Consider the following 22457-nt stretch of genomic DNA (forward strand, 5'->3'; position numbering starts at 1 on the left):
GGTAACAAAGCGGAAGGCGTACAGTCGAACGCCCCAATAATCGTTTGTGCGAGAACCGTGATAATGAACTATCGATAACAACCCTTTACCCTACCCTATCGAGACAGTTGCTGCAACTCAAGAAGGTAGGCGGCTCTTCGTCGGGCTAGACGTGTATCTGTCCGAGCACGAGGGTGACCGCGTGCGAGGCTGGCAAGCCGCGCGTCTCCACAATCGAAGGCCGACTCATTTCGTTAGTTATAAGAGTAACTGACCGGTGTTCCTCTTCGAAGCCGTGCCGTATGTCATCCTCGCTGAAGTAGTGGTAGCTCTCGGTGGTGGTGAGCACGACGGCGAGCGCGCAGTCCAGGAAGGCGTCGGAGGCGTGCAGCGCCCGCGCCGGCGCGGGGTCGGCGCGCGGCGGCCGCGGCGGCGCCGGCGCCCAGCCCGCCAGGAAGCGGGCGCGCGGCGCCTGCAGCGCCCGCAGCGCCGACAGCGGCCGCGACTGCACGCACGCTACCAACCTGCGCACGACCACGTAAATAGCGCTGGCTCCAGCCGGCCAGGACCCGCGCGCGCGACTCTGACACGCATGTACCCTGCAGCTGCTCACCAGTGCTCCTCCCCGGGCGTGTCCCTGTGGCAGCGCAGCGCCTGCGCCGCGTGCTCGCGGGCCAGCGCCGCGTCGGGCGCCAGCGCCGCCGGGGACAGCGCCGACCCGCTCAGCAGCAGCACGCGGGACACCAGCCCTGCACGGTGATATGACGACATAGTCAAATAGGATACGAAACGTCAAATACTTTATAACGTCCCAGTAACTCTTAATGGGATTGTTTTTGATAAGACTGCGCACGCAAAGACAGCAAATATGAAACTTACCCTTGGCAGTGTTCTGCATCAGCAGGGTATTGGCGAGGCTGGCGCCGGCGTTGTGCCCGGCGAGCGTGACGCGGCGCGGGTCCCCGCCGAAGGCCGCGATGTTGCGCCGCAGCCACGCCAGCGCGGCCGCCACGTCCAGCAGCGCCGCGCCGCCCGCGGCCGACGCCGCGTCGCCCGCCTCGCCCGATGTTAAGTAACCTGCCAGCACAATGGCGTCACCTCTACTCCGTGATACTCGAGCGTGAGTCCCGTGCAACGTAACGCAGGTATGTCGTCACTGACGGATAGCTCGATTAGCGTCTAGAGCTAGTAGTACCCTGACTTTTAAAGCTAAGACCAAACCATGCCACATTCAAACAATAATGACCAAAATAATTTTAGAACAACAAATAGTATAGAATACATAATAGTACAATAGTAGTAAGAAATCTATAGTTAAAGCTATGTTATAACGGACCTAATAACCCTAGCCTATAGTTGATGGTGACGACGAGCAGGTGCGCCCGCGCCGCCAGCACGGCGCCGTCCAGCGCGTTGCCGGAGCCCCACTCGTGCGCCGCCGCGCCCAGCCACGCCACCACCGCGTACGGCGCCTCCACGCCGCGCGCGCCTGCACCACAACACCGATATACATAGTAACAACTCTCAGCTACATCGTATATTTTTGATGGTATTTAATATCGACTAGAAGAGGGGTTAAGGTTAAGGAAGCTAAGAAGCTTCAAGAATGTTAGTCAACATGCTTATTAACTTTTAACTAAATGCTTTTTACTAGATAACGTCAGAGACAATATCTTCTTAGAAACACCATCTTGCGTTCAAAGATTCGCATAGCAGACGTAAAAGGCTGAAAAGTTAAAGTGGGACAACTTGATAGGTGGGCAAAGTTATCACGGAGTGGACACCTCTTGGACGCAGAGGCACAGGCAGAGGTAGAGATAGATGATGCGTTTCAGACAGATTGGAGAGGGCAGGGAGAAGCTCAGAGGGGAGGCCTTTGCCTAGCAGGGACACCAGGCTAAAAAAAATTGTAGCCACATTTTGAATAGGTTTATACGGCGAAGATAGTAAAGTTTTACTATTTACTTAAACTTAAATTCCGTTTATGTAAAACCAATGCAATTCTATTCTAACAGAGCAGGCGGCGGTGGAATTGAAATCAGCACTCGCTGAGTAATTGTGGACTCGTGACCAGCGGCCGTCCAGGTGCTGATAATAACACACGTACCAACACACGCACGACTCTATTATGTCTAACATAACATGATGTTATCTATTGTGTACAACACAAAGGATTATTTCATTAGTGAGTTTAGTATGCAGTAACAGTTGCCCCGAACTTAACAGGGGTGAGTTATGTAGTATAATGTACTATAAACAGATATGTTCAGTTTCAATCATTTACATATGTACAATTAAAGGTAATCCAATAGTTTGGTACTGTTTTGAAGTCGCCCAAATTGGATTAAAATATGAATATAGAAACCAAAATAAAACTTGAATTGAATCTTCATTTTGTTACGCATACGCACAGGATGTGCCATGTACCGTGGACGTTTTCTATCAACATATCGAAATTGCATCCCTTAAGGGACGCAACACACACACACACCCTTTAAAGTGTCAAATTAGTTATGTGTTGAGGGTAACTAGTGTAGGTATATCAGCGCAACCGTCACCGCTGCCCCATACAGTCTGCCGTCCTGGTACCGTACAACATGTCACTCACCGCTACCGGGCACGTAGATGTTCAGGTAGAGGCAGTCTTCGCTCTGGTTGGCGAGCAGCGGCGCCGCGGCCACCAGCTCGTGGTACACGCCCAGCGGCATCCGTGTCAGCGCTGCGCTCCTGGTACGACACCATCCGTGACACTACATTCTACGTATATCACACAGGGAGCATACTAAGACTTCAGTTACGTCGGGAGAACCTGTGACTAAACAGACGGCATTGAACACCTTCATATGAAAACAATTCCGCTTTGATATTGCTTGACATAACGCCATTCCTCTATTCAAGTAATTTTATGACTGTTCAAGAGAACACTGTCATAACAAAGAAATTCATTATTTTGAATCACGACGAGGATTTGCAGATGATTCACTAAAACTGTCCTCTTTAGGCCTCCTTAGTCAATCTGCGTAAATAATCCGTGCAGATTGACGATCCTTTTTCCCACAACGGCTAAGTAAATGATCGACACGAAGAAGACTGTAGCGCCTCAGTATCCCCACGGACGAGTTCGCACGCCGAGCACGTCGGACGAGAATTTATAGAGAGATGTAACCTCGGGGGAGAACTTTTCAACGGATATAAAAGTGAGCCAAGTCCAAGCTCGTGACAAATGTATTCGGTGAGTGAACCGTCCGTCAGGTGAGCCCTGGAGCCCTGCAGCCGGATTACACGCGGGCATTCCGTGCCGGGATTAACTAAACCTAAGGTATGACCGTGTATCGTGTCTATACACTGAACAATTTTGAACGAAAGTATCTTACTTACATTTTACGAGCGGTTTTATCACCAATTTAGTTTTTTTATCTGATACGTGAAAGTTTCTTCAATAACTTTATCGATTCATTATCAGTCTCTTCCCTAGCGGAGTTGAATTTTACGTTATGTACGACAATTTTGTATTAATCACAACGTTTTTGAAAGAAGGAGAACCTTTCTTGGAAAGACCTTACCCTGCAATGGATTTGGTGACTCATTATAATAATCCATATTTTAAAGAAGATTTTGATTGAGGATAATGTTCAGAAACCGTGAACATTATCCTAAAACATGAATTCCTTTGCAAGTGATGCATCCCACTGTAACTACTGATGCTCTGGGGATCTGTATTATACCCAGGGAGAATGATCGTTGGACAGGCGATCATCTGTCAATATAGAGTCATAATAAAAGAGGAGGTGGGATGGATATAATATGGTGGTCATACTTGTTGGATATGTCGGGGTGCTGCTGCGGGCAGACGGGCGCGAAGGCGTCGGCGAGGCGCGTGCCGGGCCAGGTGGGCGCAGACGGCGGCGCGCGCAGCCTCGCCGGCGGGCCCGCGTACGGCACGCCCAGGAACGCCTCCACCGGCTCCAGCCGCCGCGACGCTGGCTCCACTATCACGCCGCGGATGGCTCCTGCGCCGTCACACATACACAATAACACATACCGCATTTTGGACACAGGCACGCTTTGGAGCAGAGCGCTTGCTCTCTTGTTTCCCTCTATAGGCAGGCAATAACAAATCTCGATCGGAAGTTATCCAAATAACGTTGAATCATTTCCCTTACAAATGAATTCGGCAAGCAATTGAAGCAATCCTCCAGTAACACAACGGCGCAGACGAACGCTGGAGCTCACTAACGACTCGGTCCAATTTCTTAACCTCGAGCGCAAACAATAATTAATTCGATCCTCGCTGATGGTTCGGAACCTTTATACGAAATGAACGACGTCATTTGTGCGCGATGGTCCGGGATCGCCCGGCTCCGGCAGCTGATTGGATTGTTTAGGTCCCGGCGGATTTAAACCGGACGCGGCCGGCCCGGCGCCGTCGCCGGCGGACGTCGCCGCGCCCGCCTGCTCACCAAGCAAGACCTAAGGATTATGTTGAGTGCGGTTTTGAGGTTTGTATTACATTTCCATACTTATGATGTTGTAATGGAACGGATATTTATGTAAATACGGACTAAAGCTATTTAGGATCCTTCCTGCGGAGTGAGTGGAGGTCGGGAAGACATCTACATAGATACGCACAAATGATGGGGTCAGGGGTTGGAAATCAATAACGAGCTACGGACTTCATAGTCGGCAGAGGTCGGTGGTGAATACATTAAAAACAAAGGGATAGGAGCTCCTATATTATTTGGAAACTGCAACGTGGGTTGTGTGGGTATTGGGAATCCAGTGGGTTTGCGTGTAGCGGTATGGTCCCCGGGTGGGGCGCGGGCACGTGCCTGCATGCGTGTGCACGATGCGCGAGCTGTAGCGCGGGCCGGCCGCCGCGAGCGCCGCCAGCGCCAGCCACGCGCACCAGCACCACGCCCGCCGCGACCACTCCATGCGCCATCACGCGACCGAGGGCTGCAACAACAACACAATAACGAAATTAATTCTGCGTATCTGCAAGAATCACGGCCAGTGGAATTGTGAGATAGACCACGTTTATTTTGTCTGTCTGACCTAACAAATATAGCTATTTTTGATAAACCGACTATCTCGAAAACATTAGTAATACGTGGTTCATCGAGACAAACGCGAATCCGTCTAAAACTTCAGTTCATCATATTACTCTGAGCAAGGATCATAGTTCTGTAATGAATGCAAATTACTTATGCGGAATTTCTCCATCAGGAACTCTCCTCTACCCGACAACTTAATAGGTGACTTTGAGTTAAGAGAGTAACCGCACTATTTGCGGTTGTATTTACATCACAACATCCAGAGGTAGGCAAGATGAAATCATACAAATTAGTTAGTTGCCCACTAAGCTGTTACAATAAGTAGATACACGGGCGGCGGGTCGCACAGTACTTACAAGTTACTTGACAGTTCACAGAGTGCAAATATAGGGAAAGTTTCGGTGGAACGTCAGCTGTGATGAAACCTACACGCGGCGACGCCGTGCGTGGACAGGTTACGTGGAATGAGGGATTTTCCAGGCTACGTCCCCAAAACATAATATAGATGGCGCTGTTCAGATTTACCGCGATTATTATATATTTTCCCATTACTCGGGTACATCATTATTCAAAAAAATAATGTAATGGCAGAAGCATAATACATATAAATTACTGTTGCTTGATATTTGGATCAGCTTATGTAAGAATTATGTTGCTAACTATACTGCTCCTCTTTATTTTGATCAGAATAATAATGGACGTAAGATATGTTGTGCCTGGGTGTAGTAACAACGATGAGATAAAACACGCATATGTCTGTTATCCATGAAACAAAAAGGTTAAACGAAGAAATATTCCACAGCGCCAACTTCGATGTTATTTTGGGGAACGTAGTCTGAAAACTCCCTCATTGCAAACACTTACACGACTTGATATACGAAAAATAATTTCATAACTTTTAAAATTATGGTAATTAATGCATATAAAAAACATTGGCCGTATAACGCTGGCTAAAATAAATGTATCTGAAAAGAAATAAATGTGTAAATCTGTTAGCAGAAGTGGCCGACTGTAGACGAGGCAGATAAGTAAATATTATGGAAATAAATGAACCTCTCCTCAAATCGGATTATGATTGATTGGGAAGTCTAATGGACTGCCTGCTTAACCGAGGATAACGTTTTTCATTGCTTTCACAAATTGAGCGGCGAGATGATCGTAAAATATAAAACTGGATGCCAACACAACGCTAATACTTGTTTTGTGCAACGAAATGCAGCGACGCGACACCGGTTATATCGCTGAGTTAATTGTGTACCATTTATCGCGCTCATTGCGACATACCGGCAGCCGGCGCCGGCGGCCGTCAGCGCGACCGCGAGGGCGTACATTGCTCCGCGGAACACAACCACATAATTAACTTTTGCGCACCTTTCACATACTCTTAATTTGCCTCCACGATTAAAACGTTCCGTTCAGTAAATTGGTTTCGGTTAACTCAAGTTTGATCGACAAAAAGCCAAGTAGTTTTTGTGGTGGCGCAAGACAAATCGTCTCCTTATGTCAGGAGCAGGCCGGCTGAATGGGCTGAGAGGGCCGCCGAGGGCCGCGGGAGGGTCCGCGGCTTGTTACGCGTCCACAACACCACATATCTCCTACCGCGGGCCTCACAACACACCGCTCCCCACATTAAATGCCACTTCAACAATAGCTCTTTGTTAAATATAACAATGATATCATCTGCTACCAACAGCGGCCGATTTACTAGCGCCCGCTCTTCAGATATGAAGTTAGTTTCAACCATTCGATATCCCGACAGCATCTGGAATTACAGTTTGAACTCATCCGCCAGAAGCTATTATACGAGATCGGATCAAAGATTCGTATTAGATCCGCGCCCAACTTGCCGCACCCACTGAGATACGATATACCGCAAATGTATTCTTATAACTTCGACCTCGATAAGCACTAAATTGTTGTGTTGTGATAGTTCGCAGCAATCGACCTAGCATTTGTGTAGTGGGAATGTTACTCAGCAATTAGTCGACTGATTCAAACATATCCGAGTGAGGTTGTGCAGGTGGTGGTGCATACAATGTCGTCCGTGTGGTGGTGGTCGGAGGTGGCCCTCAGCTGGCGGCAAGCTGCCAAGGCACAAAGCAACACGCGGCGCCCTCGCAGCCACAAACGGTGCTATATGTTTATATGCTCACTTCAAACCCGCCTCGCTGTATTAAACCAAGAGCTTATTGGACTTCAAGTGACTTTAGTTCCTCAGATCGTGATCTCGATGGAAAATGATATCATTATTGCTTTTCAACGAGTGCTTACAGTCGATTCACTCAGCTCGCAGACAAGGAGAGCTTCGGGAAATAATATGATGTAGTAAATTAAACCCACAAGATGTTTTAGAAGTGGCATCAATAAAATGTGATACAATAAATGGATTTATACAATACGATGCCGACCTTGGCTGTGTAGGTAGCGATTGGACCGCACCAACGTCGCGCTATGGGCGGCCGTCACACAACGACGTCGCCGCGTCCAGCCATATGACACACGGCGTATTCCACCACACATGTAGCTATTTTCATTAAAAGAAAATCTTTTACTAAATCTTTTGTAGTAAAAGTAATATCAAGATAAAAGAAGGAAAATCAATACTATCCATTTAAGCAGGTATTTCCGAAGAAAGGAGAAAAGTGTAGCGAGGATTGTAAGAAAGTTTGACGTGATAACATCGGAAGATAACAGAAGTAAAAGTGACCAACTCGTGGCGAGTGTGTGAGTGGTATCGCTCGTCCAATCAGTGCGGCCCACAGATAATAAAATGTTATTAGTTTTGCTGGCGATTTGGAGTCACGGCGCGGCTTGCTGCCTCGTTAGGATATTACGTGTGGTATTCCTGTAGCACATTTATATTCTGGTTATTTATTATATTAATAATTACGCAGTGCAGCTCTCAAACAAAAAAATAAAATAAGATGAGGCACTTCAATAACTACATAACAGTTCAGGTCTTTAGTAAAACAAATCCATCCAGAAGCGTTAAAACTCAATTCGCGTTTTAAGCATTCAATGAATGTTGCAGCCATTTGATTCACTGTATCCATACATTATACATGTAAAGCGACAGTTACGCCGCTCGTGCGCCCTGAATTTACATTCACATGCATAGGATGGATGTGTGCGTGTGTGTATGCTGGTGACTACATGCAGACTACTGCATGCGAGCGGGGCCGCGCGCCGGCGGTTGTTTGTTCAGCGGCGGCGCTGATCCTCCTGGTGAACTGCACAGGTTGATTCCGTGCTCCGTGCACTCGCTCATCCGTCGACGACAACTGACATCGGCGCACCATCTCGTCCATCCATTACAACACACCTCTCCAAACTCACGAATCTCAAACTCATAAATTACTAATCGCAATAAGCCCTCAGACACGTCCGCCGTTTGTTATATTATATTACACAACCATATTATTTCAAGATAAATGCCAGAACAACAATAAAACCCGTTTTATTCGTATCGTGGGAGCGGAACTTTTGTTTATTGAAACAAACTTCAAGAGAACACATAAAATGAATTTTAAACTCGCGTATAATTTTACGATTAGACAGCTTGTTGTAGCGAGGCGGCGGCGGCCGCGCCGGGGATGGGCGCCGGAGTCGGGAGATCCGAAACCGGGCGCAGATCATAATGGAACGACTGTTGCTATGTCTTGCCAAGTTTTAGACAATCGGCTAAGCTGGTTAGGTGTGTAGTTTTAGTGTAAGTATATAATAGACTGAGCCCTTTTATAAACTATAGGTCAGAAGCCATGGACGCCAAGCTAGTAGTAAAGGTAGATAAATCTACCAAAACTGGAAAGTGCACTTACAAAAATAATATTTAGATAAAACTTGGCTTAAACCATCTCAAAACTTTTAATTGGCAATATTTCAGGTTTATTTGCATCCATTACAATACAGAAAATATTAGGATAACAAGTCCAAATATTGGGTAACGTTTGAAGCTCGAGTCACGAATACACTCCGCATTGTGAGGACTATTCAAACAACATAAATTGGGGCATTAAATTATGGATAAGCGGAATTCTGCGAGATTTCTCCGCTCTGTGTACACAGAGAGTTGTGTGCACGCTCCCCCCGCCCACACAGACGTGGCCCTCTTAGATGGGAATTTATCACAACAAAAGATATAACGCCAAGAAGGAAATATAACACGAAATCCGCACAGTACTTTTAGTTCCCATATTTTATTGACAGCGAGCGGTTACCTGGCTCTTATTCCATAAAACACCAGTTGTGTCGAGGGCACTTCCGCTGTTTGCACCCCATTTTACTGCACAGCTTCCGCTGCCAACATAAACAAATTAGAACGGAGACTGTCGTGATTCAGACGCCTGCGACGGCGGCCGGCGAGCGTCCAGCCAGCAGCGGGGCCCGGCTCGGTCCGGCGGCGGCTGTGCCCCGCAACACGCGCAGCTGGACCCAACACGCGCGCGTTATCAGGTTTAAACCCTGCACTGCGACAAACTGTAATCCGAGCTGCGTAATGGCCCGTCCGCACGACTAATATTGGCATGTCGCTACACTGGCCTGTTCAAACACGTCACACTTTATGTAGCAAGTAAACTGCCGACGAGAAAAGACAACATGGCGTGGTGCCTCGCTCAATTTGCCGCGCGGCGTGGGCCCGCTGTATCGCAGATTGATAGCGGCTGGTTACGACGCCCGTATGTCTGCCGTGGGCATCTACGAGAGGCCATAAAATGAAATCAGAGACGCGATAGCAATCCTCCAATGTGACGGTAGATAAAGTTCGCTACAAACCGTTTAGTTTGAGTTATGTTCCTCGTTAATCAAAGTGACTTTGTCTTGATCACGAGAGAGAAACACGGGCTCAGCATTCGGCCGGCGCAGCCGACGTCACACGCTCCAGGTAACGTCACACGCCGGGAGCCACTCGCACGCATCAGCGTGTTCCCTCGCACCCCGCCCACGGGCCGGCTAGTCGTGCATAAATCAATTACCGATATGCCTTGACGCACTAAATTCTGTGTACAAATAGGTAAAACAGGAAATATAAATGGAAATTGTAGGTAAATATTTGGTAAAGTAACTTTGTCTCTTGTCGTGTAAGAAAGTTTTTCCATTTCTGTGCGATGGTCAACCATGCGATTTCTGGCAACACACACACACACAAACTATTTCCCTTGTTCATTCCAATCCGCTAAGAAAATAGTGGTGGATTTTTTTTCACTTGAATTTTATTTAAGCGCGTCCTAATCCGCTTTCGTGCCAAAATAGCGAACCCTTAAAAACCTTATTTCCTAAACTACCGAGCGCGGCGAAAGGAAAATGTAGTTTTCCCTTTCCGGCATTACCCTCGGCACCCGCCTTCCACCGGCGACCACATACGCTGCTATTTATAGAGGCTCCACGTTGAAGCTCCGCACGCGCGTGTGCCGTGTCGCGGCGGTTTAGAGAAAACTAACTCTAGCGAGCGCCAGCCTTCACAAGTCAACAACGAAAGCAACAGACGCCTTCATACGAGGTAAAAACCAATTGTAATTGTGAAAAATAAAACCCGTCCGTCACTTATAAGAAGAGTTTGCAGTTTCTACCTTATTCATGGGGCTTTGCAGATATATATATGACAATTTATAAGTATGTAATAAATACTTTACGCTTACTTACAGTTAGGTCTATTTGTAAATAGTACCCAGATAACAAAAACCTAATAGCTAGTGTACCTACCTACTCCTACTCCCCTGGTCTATCATACTACGTCGACGGATTAAGGTATGTAACTCAAGCCAAACTAGTTGCTTGGAAGATATTCATAGCTCTCTACATGGTCCTAACTCGAACGTTGCCAATGAAAACGAGCATCGACCGCCAGAGAACTTCCACTCATGCATTATTTACTCTTCCAATTAGCTTGCATACATTACCGGCGTGGTCGGTGGCGTCATTACACGCAATTACGCATATTGCGTGAACTTGCGTGACTTGTGAGTGACTGCTTTAAACACGCGTCGTGTCGGGTTCAGGCAATTCACATTATACAACATACTATTGACCTTTGTACAGGTTGCGTATGCGTGACAAATGTTATATTTTTAATTATTCCAAATTACAATGTAATGGCAGAATCATATATAAAAATAATTGTTGCTTGATAATTATATTTGGATCACTTTATGTATAGAATTATGTCGCTACCTACATTACTTCTTCTTATTTTGATCAGAATATGGAAAATGTAATTGTGGCTGGGTGTAATAAAAAGGGTCATCATTTATACCCAAAAACAGATAAAAAATGCCTGACTGTTATACATGAAATTACAAGGTTAAACGAAGAACAATCTGTACGGTGCCATCTATAGTGCTTTGGAGGAACGTAGCCTCATTAACTACGCGTTACCATAATCACGCTTGACTGGCAAGTAACAATGGAATATGTTTATTTAGTAAATGTATTTAAAGCAAACGTTTTGTTGTATAATTTGAAATTGCTATGCAATCCGGATATTTTTCATAATATTATATATTATATTCGATTAATTTCAAAGTACTGCTTTCTCGCTCAACTGGGCGTGACCCTACGCCATTATCATGGTGCATACCGTGATCTCCCATCATGCCAGAACTTAATAATTATCGTTTCTTGTAATCACACGACTCCTGATAGTTCTCGTTACAGACCTTCCCGAGCAGATCGCACGTACTGTGTACAACACGAGAGCAAACTAAATACTGAAGCTACTCCACAACCATAAATAATTTCCCCGTAAATATTTAGTTTCACAAAAAGTTGAATGTAAATCGAACTCGTCGTCCCAAAGTACACTTCAGAAAGTTGAAGCTAACTAAAACTTGCAGGCGCGGAGTTGCCAACTCGGCGCTGACAACCCTTGATAAAGGATTCCGTGTTGTTGGTGCTTTCTCCAGCGCGGTGCAGGTGCCTATGAGCCCCAACGTGCCCCGATGTGTCCCGGAACAGATAAAACAGCCGAAGTCGTAAAATCATTGCCGCGTCACATTACTCAGCCGCTGAGCCCCGCGCCTGTGCTGGTGAAATATTAGCGGCGTCGATACCGCGCCGCGGCGTCCGCTCGGTTACACCACGCGTCGCTGCGTGCAAGGATTACGCCAACAATTCAATTATATTTTCCACGGCAGTATAAATAAGTATAAAGACGAACAAGTACAGCCCAATTAGCGTGTATAATGAGATCCGCTCATTAGCAGCGTGGCGCCGGCGGCGGGGGCGGGGGCGGGCCCCCCTGCTGTACACTACAGATACGCACGACGTAAATCATTACTTACATAAATAATAAAAATGCAGTCAAACTCACGTTGTATACTGGAACCCTAATGTGATCGATTTCCCGATGAATCCAGTAAAGTAGTCTAGGTAGCTATTACAAGAGCACGTATCTCCATTACGGAACTAGATTGATGAATATTACTAATACACTATCAAAAATGTTGATCGTTTATTTTTAATGTTGTGTAACTGCGTGAACTCTGTGATGTAGGATGCTTAAAGAACAAAAGGATTGATGTAGTTTATGCTGTAAAGTTATGAATTAGCAATGAAGGCGGAGCGGCGCCGGTGAGCTGTCGGGGCCAGTTATGTTGTCCTCAGCGGTGCGAGGGTCGAGGCTCAAGGGTCGGCCACTAAGTGGGCAGCATACGTATATTTATGAAATTATAAAGTTTGCGGGCCGCACCCGCGGCAGTGCTGCATCGCCCAACCTCGCCCGCGGGCCGCAAGCTCGAACTTGATTCAAGTAGTCAGCTTCTCTCTTTTAATGTTACTCCAACAGTTGTTACCAAACCGAGAATATTAACAAACTTGTTGCAGTAACCTGTAAAATTCTTTGCAGTTGTAGTCTGTTAATTTCATTTCAGTTAAAGATATCACAAACCATTACATTTTTGGTTGGCGTTTGTAACGATGTTTACGTTTTGAAGCAAATGGCAAACGCCGGTGATTCCCCGCGTTATGGAGTGGCCGCGTGACGTCACCTGCGGCGAAGGATCCCAGTGACAAGTGGAAGCAATCAAGGGCCTTTGTATCGGCACAAGCCGACGGTAATTGGGAGCGGCGCGGCGCGAGCGCGGCGTGTTCGCTTAATTGATACAAGGAAACTCGCCGGCCGCCGCTACAACGACGTGGCGCACTGAACCACCAGCCACGCCGCTACCAGCTGCGATGCTCGTTTTTCCACTCTGTACTCCGCTCAGCGTACATACAACTTCTTGTGCTTTTGTTCCGACTCTACACGCATTGTTGGTTGACAGTTCCTCAGAGTAGAGCTTGCCTGTTTTTCTAGTGTTGCGCACATGATTGTATTATTTAAGCAGTAACCTTGTTTCTCTAACAGGAGATTAATAATGTATTAGCCGCGAGCGCAGCGTGAGTTATCAGGCTGTAACGCGACACGGCGCGCTACATTATGCAGGCGACGCCCGCGCCGTGGGCGGGGGGGCGTTGCTTAGGTATACCACTGAGCTGATAATTTTGCTAACTAAGTCACTCGACACGTATTTGTTGACAAAATAGAGATTGCAACTGTCCATTTTATTCTTATTAGCTTGGGTGATAGTTCACAAAAAACCTTTTACCAAATGAAACAAAGTCGTCAGTTGGAAGGGTATGCGAATAAAGTTGAGTGACACATTCGAGCGAAACTGTCAAAAATTTTAGAATGTAAATGTTCAAAAAACTTTTTGGTTTTGGTTTGCGGCGGAGTACCAAGTTTCCTGTTCATGTCGAAGGATGTATACTTAATAAGAAAGTTGGTCTCCTGAACAATTTGTGCGCTTCCCGCGGCTCGACCGCAGCCGCCCGCGCCCGCCGCCCGCCGCCCGCCGGCGACACGCGCCTCGCTTGTTGGCACACTTTTATTACCTTCAAAACAGATTCTACCGAAACACTCAAGTAGCAGTAGACAATCATTATATTTTCTAACAGCACTCCCGCAACTCCAGGTTATAAACTCGATGCAAAACATTATAATTTCCTTTTCTCTCAAAAGTTAATGGGGTTTAAATAAACGAAACATCGTCACGGCGGAAATTCGATGGAAACAAGCACACAGCTGACTGTGAATAAGAATTTAACGAGTTGTTATCAGAGTAACGACGGTGAGACGTCAGAGATAACTGGATCCTGGCGATGGTTCACGGATAATTAAGAGACGGCTTGTTGGATTTAATAGATTAATATTATGTAAATGTGGAGGGAGGGACGTCCCCAAACTCGCGTCACGCGTTCAGAAACATAATAACAAGATTAACAAAACTGACTCAGCGACATTAACTCGTAAAGATATTCACGTTCTCCGTTTTTGGACGAACTTTTTGAACAAATGAGGGAAATGGAAACTAAATATTTAAACGCTTAAATGAAGTTGCTCTTTGGTTATTAAAAATGTATTGTACGAAATTATTATAATTTGCAGAAGCACACAGCACACTTTCGCTGGAGGCCAACTCCGATTTTATAAGATACATTGTACATTGTATACCCGTTTCCGTTATAAAAAGCAAGCATCACTTGTGAATACTCACTGTGACTAGCGTCACGCCTGTGATTCGCCATTAAGTTACTAGTTAGTGATCATTTTGTACCGCGGAGGCGGCGGAGCTTGACAAAATATTCTTATAAGAGGGTATCGGAGGAGGCGCAATTTGACCGCGCGGAGTAATTGCCTAACCTAACCTAGACGCGCAAAGAATACCAACGGACAGGCGATCACCTCACAGACAGACAGCTGTGCGGGAGTTTAATGCACTTTATATTTTGCTAAAAATGACAGTCACAGTTATTTGAGAATATAAGTACAAAATTCACGCCGGCAACATCCATATGGATGTCCGGTGCTTCGTTCGAACTCGTTGGAAAACCAGTACGACGCTCCCTACGTACACTACGCTAACTGAAAAATCGTCACTTTACAGGAGAGCCAGAAAACCGTAAAACAGTCATTACTTTTTTCGTAATCGAGCTACAACCATAAAACTCATACAGTGTATACTTTTAACAATTTCCTGATGAATAGTTAAGTTATATTTTACTAAAATTTATTATTTTTGGATTTTTTGTAGATAGAATATTTTAAGGGACAATAAATTGCGTGTATACCATTCTAACTACCACATAGCATACTATACGTGGATGGTTTTTGTGGCCCTTTTTTACGTAAACTATTCTATCTACCACAAAGAATAGTATTCTTTGAATAATTTTACTATTTTATTAACCAAACTATTCAATGTGACACGTAGACTGATATACATAGGACTGAACAACTCATTTATTTTTACATGATGTGATTAATTAATTGTGACGAAATTGTGAGTTTCTGTGTATTTTTTACTTTTTACTACTAAATATAAATTAGAATGAAATAATTACTCAGATATCTAATATTTTCTGTAAATAGAATGGTATACATTGTAAAAATAAAAATAAGGCTTAAGATGCTAACAATTCTATTTGTATAAAAACGCAGTTGGTGAAGGGGAAATTTTATAAATTAAAACAATTTTAATAATCACGAAGCTTTTGTTATATTTTTTATTCTTAGAAACAGAAGTAACATTGAAAAAAGATACCAACAGTCTTTTTACGAAAGTTATTCTTAAGTATAGAGTATTTTTTTTGACATCACATAATTCTTACCCATCATAACGTTTAAAATAGAGTAAGTAGAAAACATAAACATTATCAAAAATAACATGAAATTACAGGTGTTTATTTTTTTATTTACTTATTTAAGTATAAAGTACTTGAGACAAGAAAAATGTTTACAAATATTTGTCAATTTTTACTTTAAATTTTAATTTGCAATATTAATGTAACATAATTTGTACTTCTCTCTCTTCTTTTGTTAGGTATTTTATAATCAAATCTAACATATTATAGTTATAGGTTGTTAGGATAGACAAAAAACGTAAAAAACGTTTTTTTTCTATTTAACTTATATATGAATTTTGATAAAGTAAAAATAAGTGGTGTGAGTAGATGAGGGGCTCTTAAATTGATGATGATTAATACTAAATATACAATTTATCAATAAAATAATTAAAAAATCTTAGTCCATAAATAACCCGCCCCTGACCGTTCCCGGTGCAAAGGTACCCATAACGCTCGCCGCATTACCGCGCTGAATAGCAATGGCGAACCTTTGCTCCAAGAACGAACCGGAGCGGGAGTCACCCGTTTTTTCCCTGAGCCTGCGCCCTAACTCTGAAATGAGGATTCTGGTGTCTGCTCCCCAGCAGCCAAAGGTCTCCACAGCAACGGGCACAAAATCGTACAGTGGCGCCAGTGCTTCGTATTTTTCTCTTTTCTTCTCAGCGGCGTCCTCAGCTGCTGCTGAAGGAGAGTGGACGGTGCGACTAAGGTGACTGGAAGCGACAGTATTGACGCAGGTAGCATCCCAAACTAGGCACTTGCCATTTTTCCAAGGCACCAAAGTCAGCCCATCCGGCCTTTCCCGTCGGACCTACATAGGTCCGGAGGCTCAAGCCCGCAGGGAACACTCGCTGATACTAAGGATTTCCGCGCAATATCATTGAGTGCATGGTGACGTGAAAACCTCCCCGCGCAACGTCGACAACTCAGTGCGTGATGGCCATCAGCCTCCACCATGGAACCGCAGGTGCATATATATGTGGGGTTCACACACCTTGCAACCCAGGCGGAAAGCGACCGCCACACGCAACGAATCATCGTCTAATAAAGTGCCTAAGTGAGGGGAGGGTAATGCGTGCAACCATGCCCCAGATTCAGGTTGTGAAACCGCCCGGAGTCTAGCCAAATATAGACTAACACTAGCATGTGCCAGGAGCTGACGCTCGATCCGCTTTGCCCCAACATCATCCCACGCACGCTGAATAGGGCAGATAACAGGGGCCGATACACCCGGATTCAGGCCACCCCAAACTGTCAAGGCATCGGACACATAAGGCAAAATTTCCCCGCCGCCATTAGAATAAAGGATAGTAGCGACAAGGTCCGCAACCCCATGCGCCGACGCCAAAAAAAGCCGGCAAACCCACATCCCGTGCACACCGCACTCCTAAACCGCCATAACGAATCGGAAGAGCCTCCTGTACCCATTGATCTCATCAAAGGATACGTTGAGGACGGACTCAACCGCCGTTTTTAGGACTGCATCAAACGAAGATACCTCTACTGGACACTTTAACGTGGGGGAGGTCCTTATTTAAAAACTACAATTTTACCAAGAAATAAATAACATTTTATTAACGACTACAAATTAAGAAAGTCATGAAACCCTAAAAATGTATCCGTCTCAAATAAATGCATTATCTCTCGAAAACTACCCTACGTATTTTGATAGTGCATGTTATTTATCACTTGTTCCGTTACATACACCGTGTTTTGTATGAAGTGCATTGAAACAGATTTGTTTACGGTACTTACCTATAGTACTTACTGAACTGTTTCTACTATGGGACAAATATATACATTTAATTTACTTAACGTAGCAAATATTGTTCAGTACCACGGTCTAAATAGCTAGCTAGCGTTTTTTTGTCCTTCGTTTCAAAGTAACGAATTGTTCAATGCGGTAACCTGAGTATGCAATGAGTCTAATTGAAATACACTTCCTGTATACTAATCCTACTAACCTGGTGTGTACTAATCTATTTGTCACTTAGAATAACTTATGTGGCTCTATAAATATGAACCTATAAGGCACAGAATTCAATTTACTTACCAGAAATAATAATGCTCCTCGCTCGTCTGTGAAATCTCAAAAACGTAAACTATTCGCTCTACCAGATAGAATACTATTTTTTATACATTTACTACAAACATATTATAACACATACTATTCTATCTACCGGATCGAATAGTGTAGTTTGGCAATTAACTTAGACCCAAAAACGCATATTATTCTATCTACCAGGTAGAATAATGTACGTTGTTTTAGTAAAAAATATAACATTAAAAGCAGTTACAGATTACCTAAAGCTAAAATGAATTAAATTTATCTTAATTTGGTACTTACCATTACTTTTATCCTTGTGACGGTTTCTTAAAAAGCGATCTTGCTCTGTTTTCGAAACTTGAGACTTCTTTTTCGAGTCGTCCATAAAGCCTTCTTTTTCCCGCCATTTTTATTCCACGTAGACACTAATCATACGTAAATTTTAACTGAATTTTACACTTTAGCCATAAAAACAACCTATACAAAATATTTTTCTCGTAAGCTAACCTGTAACGACGTGTTCCCGCCAAAAGTGTTCGAAGTGTCAAATGTCGTAGTGTGCGTGTGAGTGAAAGGGATGGCATACGCGGTACTCCATTCTAAGCGGCAATTTGAATACTCTTTAAATTCCTTGATGCACTTAGAATGCACTTAGAATTATTTACGGGCTATTTAAAATCTAAACTATAATGAATTACGAAAAAATAAAAATGCCAGGAGATGTGATTTAATGTGTACATTGTAATGCAGTTGCCAGTGCAGTTCGAATTTTCTTTCACTTTGACTAGTATACGTAGGGAACGTCGAGTAGTCATTCCTAGTGTTAGCCTCATTGCACAGCGGAGTATTTTTTTTTAGTATTGAATTTCGTATTACGTTTATAATTTTCATATAACTTGCGTAGGTCAGGGCCGCCACGTCATGCGACTGATGTGTGGCGTGTGTGGCGTGGGACGTGTGGCGTGTGTGGCGTGGGACGTGTGGCGTGTGTGGCGTGGGACGTGTGGCGGCTGACGGATGACGGTGTTTTTGCTGCGCCGGTACCCCGCGGATTAGCGCCCCCTCATGTACCCGCCGCTCTAACCCGGCGCGGCAAGAAATCACACAAAAACTCCGCCTCTAATGAAAAAGTAAAAAAGGCTTGCGGAAAAGCCACTTTCACGTCGATTCCGACGAGTTACGCAGGAAATTAATAATGAACGAGGCCAACATGCTCAAACACACAAATTAAGTCACGCAATTTACTGCACCTTAGAAATGTTTTTACGTCCTTCAGGTAACGCTCCACAAAATTACTGCCAAGATTTTATTTTATTTCGTAAAAAGAAACATCCTCCATGCGTTAAATGACCCGAATGATACAAACATGACGTAAGTACAGCCTGAAATGTAAATAACATGATAACTGTAAGTCCTCTTCTTTTCAGCTTGAGGGTAATGTTACTTTTATGCTCTATGAACAAAAACCGTAATAAAATGTAAAAGCTTTTATTACAAGCAAGTACAAAAGCTGCTTATCAAGGGAGAGCCGCGTAAATCCCGGGAGATGCCGATGAAACGAGCCAAAGCGCTCGATGACACGACACGACGCGACGCGACACGACGCGACGCGACACTACGCGACGCGACACTACGCGACGCGACATAGGCGTCATAACGACGCGACACGGCGTGCCACCAGTAGCTGCAGGTATTTGTGTGTGACAAGACGAGGGCAATCTCCCTTTGTGAGCCGACCCTAACTAATATTAGTTTGTCATTTCCCAAGGCGACGTATCATTGAATAGCCGAAGGTAAAAGCGGACCTGAATAAGTTGGGAAAAACGGATAGTTATGAGGTCGCAGGTACGTGAACCCCCCCGCCCCGTCCCACCGCGGCCGTCTCGTACTTTGTCCCCTCCGAATACTTTTTCAATTTGATATGACGACCGACAAAAGATTGCCAAAATTCCTGGAGAAGCTCCTTCCAGTTTAGTGGTCGGTCAGCTTCGAAACACTTTCCGCAAAAAGTTGGACATCGGGAACGAAATACTTCCTCGCTTCACTAGGAGATGTTCCCGTGACTGTATCCCGCCCCGCGCCGCCCCGCGCCGCCCCGCGCCGCCCCGCGCCGCCCCGCGGCAACTTTACAGCCGGAACATGTTTCGCTTTGGGTTTTACAGCGCCCCGCTCCAAGCCCGGCCGGTTCGAGTCATGCAATTTTTATTTTACTGCAACTTAATTTTAAAGGATAATTTTATTCGCTTGTAAAGTTTTCGACAAAGAGCTCCAAAACCCACAAATTAATACACAGCTCAATTTCAAATTAGATATGAGAGTACAAACAATGCACGCACATATCTACGGACCTACGGGTAATTTAATTACTGTTTACATTATCATTGTTCAGTATTATGTGTGCGACGTCATTGGGCCTACGTCATTATTTCCATATTGAGACTCGTATTGAAACAATAACATTATTTGTTTGATCATATCATTTACTTTATGCACCTCGACATTGTTACACTCGTGAATATACAAATATTCGTGAATAATTATGTAGATACAAAGCTTGCCAATCAAAAGGGGATCTTCTTCTATCATGTGGATTGTGAGGTGAATAAAATTACCAACCCCATCGACCCTGGTGTCAAGGTTAATAATGAACCGCCATAGGCCCCTGACATAACTCATGTAACGACTACGTACTTACATCAGTAAGTAATAACCGGGACCAACGGCTTAACATGCCTTTCGAAGCACGGATCTTTTTACTTTTTGGACAATCAGGTGATCAGCCTGTAATGTCCTAACCAAACTAGAGATCACAAAGTGATTTTTGTGATTTGTCCCCACCGGGATTCAAACCCGGGACCTCCGGATCGTGAGCACAACGCTTAACCACTGGACCACGGAGGCCGTTAAAAGGGGATAAACATTACTCATGTGATATTTATCTCTGAAAAGAAATGAATGGAGTGATCAGGAACAGGAACAAGATGAAACAACCGCCCCGGTGAAGCGTGAAGTGAGCGGGGCTGGGCGGGGTCGGGGCTTCGCGGGGGGGGGGGGGGGTCTATACGCAGGGAGCAATGTAGGCAAACGTAATACTAAGCACCCTCACCCGTATCCTCTATAAACACGCGATGTTTAGCCACAAGTCGTCACAAGTTGACTTGCCGACACTCTTGATCATTACCAGGACACCGCGCTGCTTTTGTTCACGTTACGACGAACACGTAATGCATTATGATTTAGTTACCGGGCACGAGCCCTCTGCGCTCCCCACTTGTCCGGCCAGTAGCAAATGCAGCATGTCACGTCATAACACCGTCAACTAGTGTGAGGCATGAACTATTGCGATTGTTGGCCTTTGCATATTATGTACCTACCTCCAAGTGAATGCCGGTAAATGTTAAGATTACTCGGAACAATAAAAGGAACCCTTTGAGTGACGTAATAAAATATAAACAGAGCTTGTGATTGTGCACTTTTCCTTAGAATCCAAATCCCGGCGGGGCTGACGGGGGCTCCGCGCGTTGTTTGCTTTCAATTTATTCCCTTTTATAACATCATCGCGATTGTTTATGTCGTCTCGTCTATATATTCGGAACTCGTTTACTTCACTCCCTAAAAGTTTCAAGATTAAAATGAATTGGGTAACCTGTTATACCTACACAAACTCAATAATAAATATAATACGCGTGGTCTAGTCGTTAGAGCGTTGGGCTCACCAACTGGAGGTTTGGGCCCGATTCCAGGTGGGGACATTGTGGTAACCACTTTGTGAGACTGGCCTCCGTTTGGTAAGAACATTTCTGGCTGTTGCTGCGCTGGGTGCGGTGACCCGCCGCCTCACATCCCGCACTCTTGATACCTACACATAATAACGACGTATCTGGGTCACGGCATATTTATCTCCGTAAGATACTCCATAATTACTACAAAGTTATTCTGAATGTATCCGTACACGACAGAAATATTATAATTTAAAATATAATCCATTTGAGATATATTATAAATTAACTCCATGAGTTTGCGAACATCCGATCATGTAATTCGATAGCAGTAATGAGGAGCCGCGTCATATCTCACGTTCGGTAAATAAATTACTCCGATCTTCGGTCGGTTTCAATTAATTATTCCCTTACATTGTTACGGGAATCACGTCCTCAGGGATCCACTGCGTTTATAATTTCGAGACAAATTTAATTTAATTTAACATTCAAGCTCCGACCGGAATGTTACGAGTGTTCCCTACTTGATGAGTGCAGGGGGGGGGGGGATGTCTCACCGGCCAGGACCACATCCGGACGAACAAAACGCAGTTTTAAACTAATTTGGTTTTCATATAAATATAATACAAACATAACGTTCGGTAAGACGGGATCGCTTTCAGATCCCCGCGGACGCCCGTCGAAGTTGAGGCCTATAATAGATTAATATGCAAATGTGCGGGCATCCGCCCCCGCCGCCGTGCCCGGCACATCTCATTAATTCAATCGCCGGCGAATGGGTCATCGACCAACTGGAAACTGCTCTTTGTCAAACATTTAACGAGCCGCTCCCGGCCGCGCTAAGCCGGGCTCGAGACGCTCCAACTCCAGACGTGTGAACCGCGGCCGGATATTTGGAAACTTGCGAGTTGTGGCAGTGAGGGCGTGAACCACTCGGCGGGCACTGTTCGGGGCTGTTTGAACAAGGGAGGCGCGGGCGCGTGTACCGCGCGCGGCGGC

General features: G+C 44.9%; 1 protein-coding gene across 2 annotated transcripts in view; it reads right to left on the minus strand.

The window, feature by feature from the left end:
* Window positions 1-22457, minus strand: part of LOC126370191 (neuroligin-1-like) — a 48890-nt gene that overhangs the window by 9536 nt on the left and 16897 nt on the right. For both annotated transcript variants that reach the window (XM_050014952.1, XM_050014961.1), the window contains exons 2-8: window positions 4809-4935; window positions 3797-3989; window positions 2588-2706; window positions 1316-1468; window positions 859-1056; window positions 593-728; window positions 255-503 (exon numbers count right to left, since the gene is read on the minus strand). In XM_050014952.1, coding sequence (XP_049870909.1) covers window positions 255-503; window positions 593-728; window positions 859-1056; window positions 1316-1468; window positions 2588-2706; window positions 3797-3989; window positions 4809-4914 — 1154 coding nt within the window. In that variant the 5' untranslated portion in view covers window positions 4915-4935. The remainder of the gene's footprint in view (window positions 1-254; window positions 504-592; window positions 729-858; window positions 1057-1315; window positions 1469-2587; window positions 2707-3796; window positions 3990-4808; window positions 4936-22457) is intronic.

The sequence above is a fragment of the Pectinophora gossypiella genome, chromosome 1 (assembly GCF_024362695.1).
Source record: "Pectinophora gossypiella chromosome 1, ilPecGoss1.1, whole genome shotgun sequence".
NCBI lineage: Eukaryota > Metazoa > Arthropoda > Insecta > Lepidoptera > Gelechiidae > Pectinophora > Pectinophora gossypiella.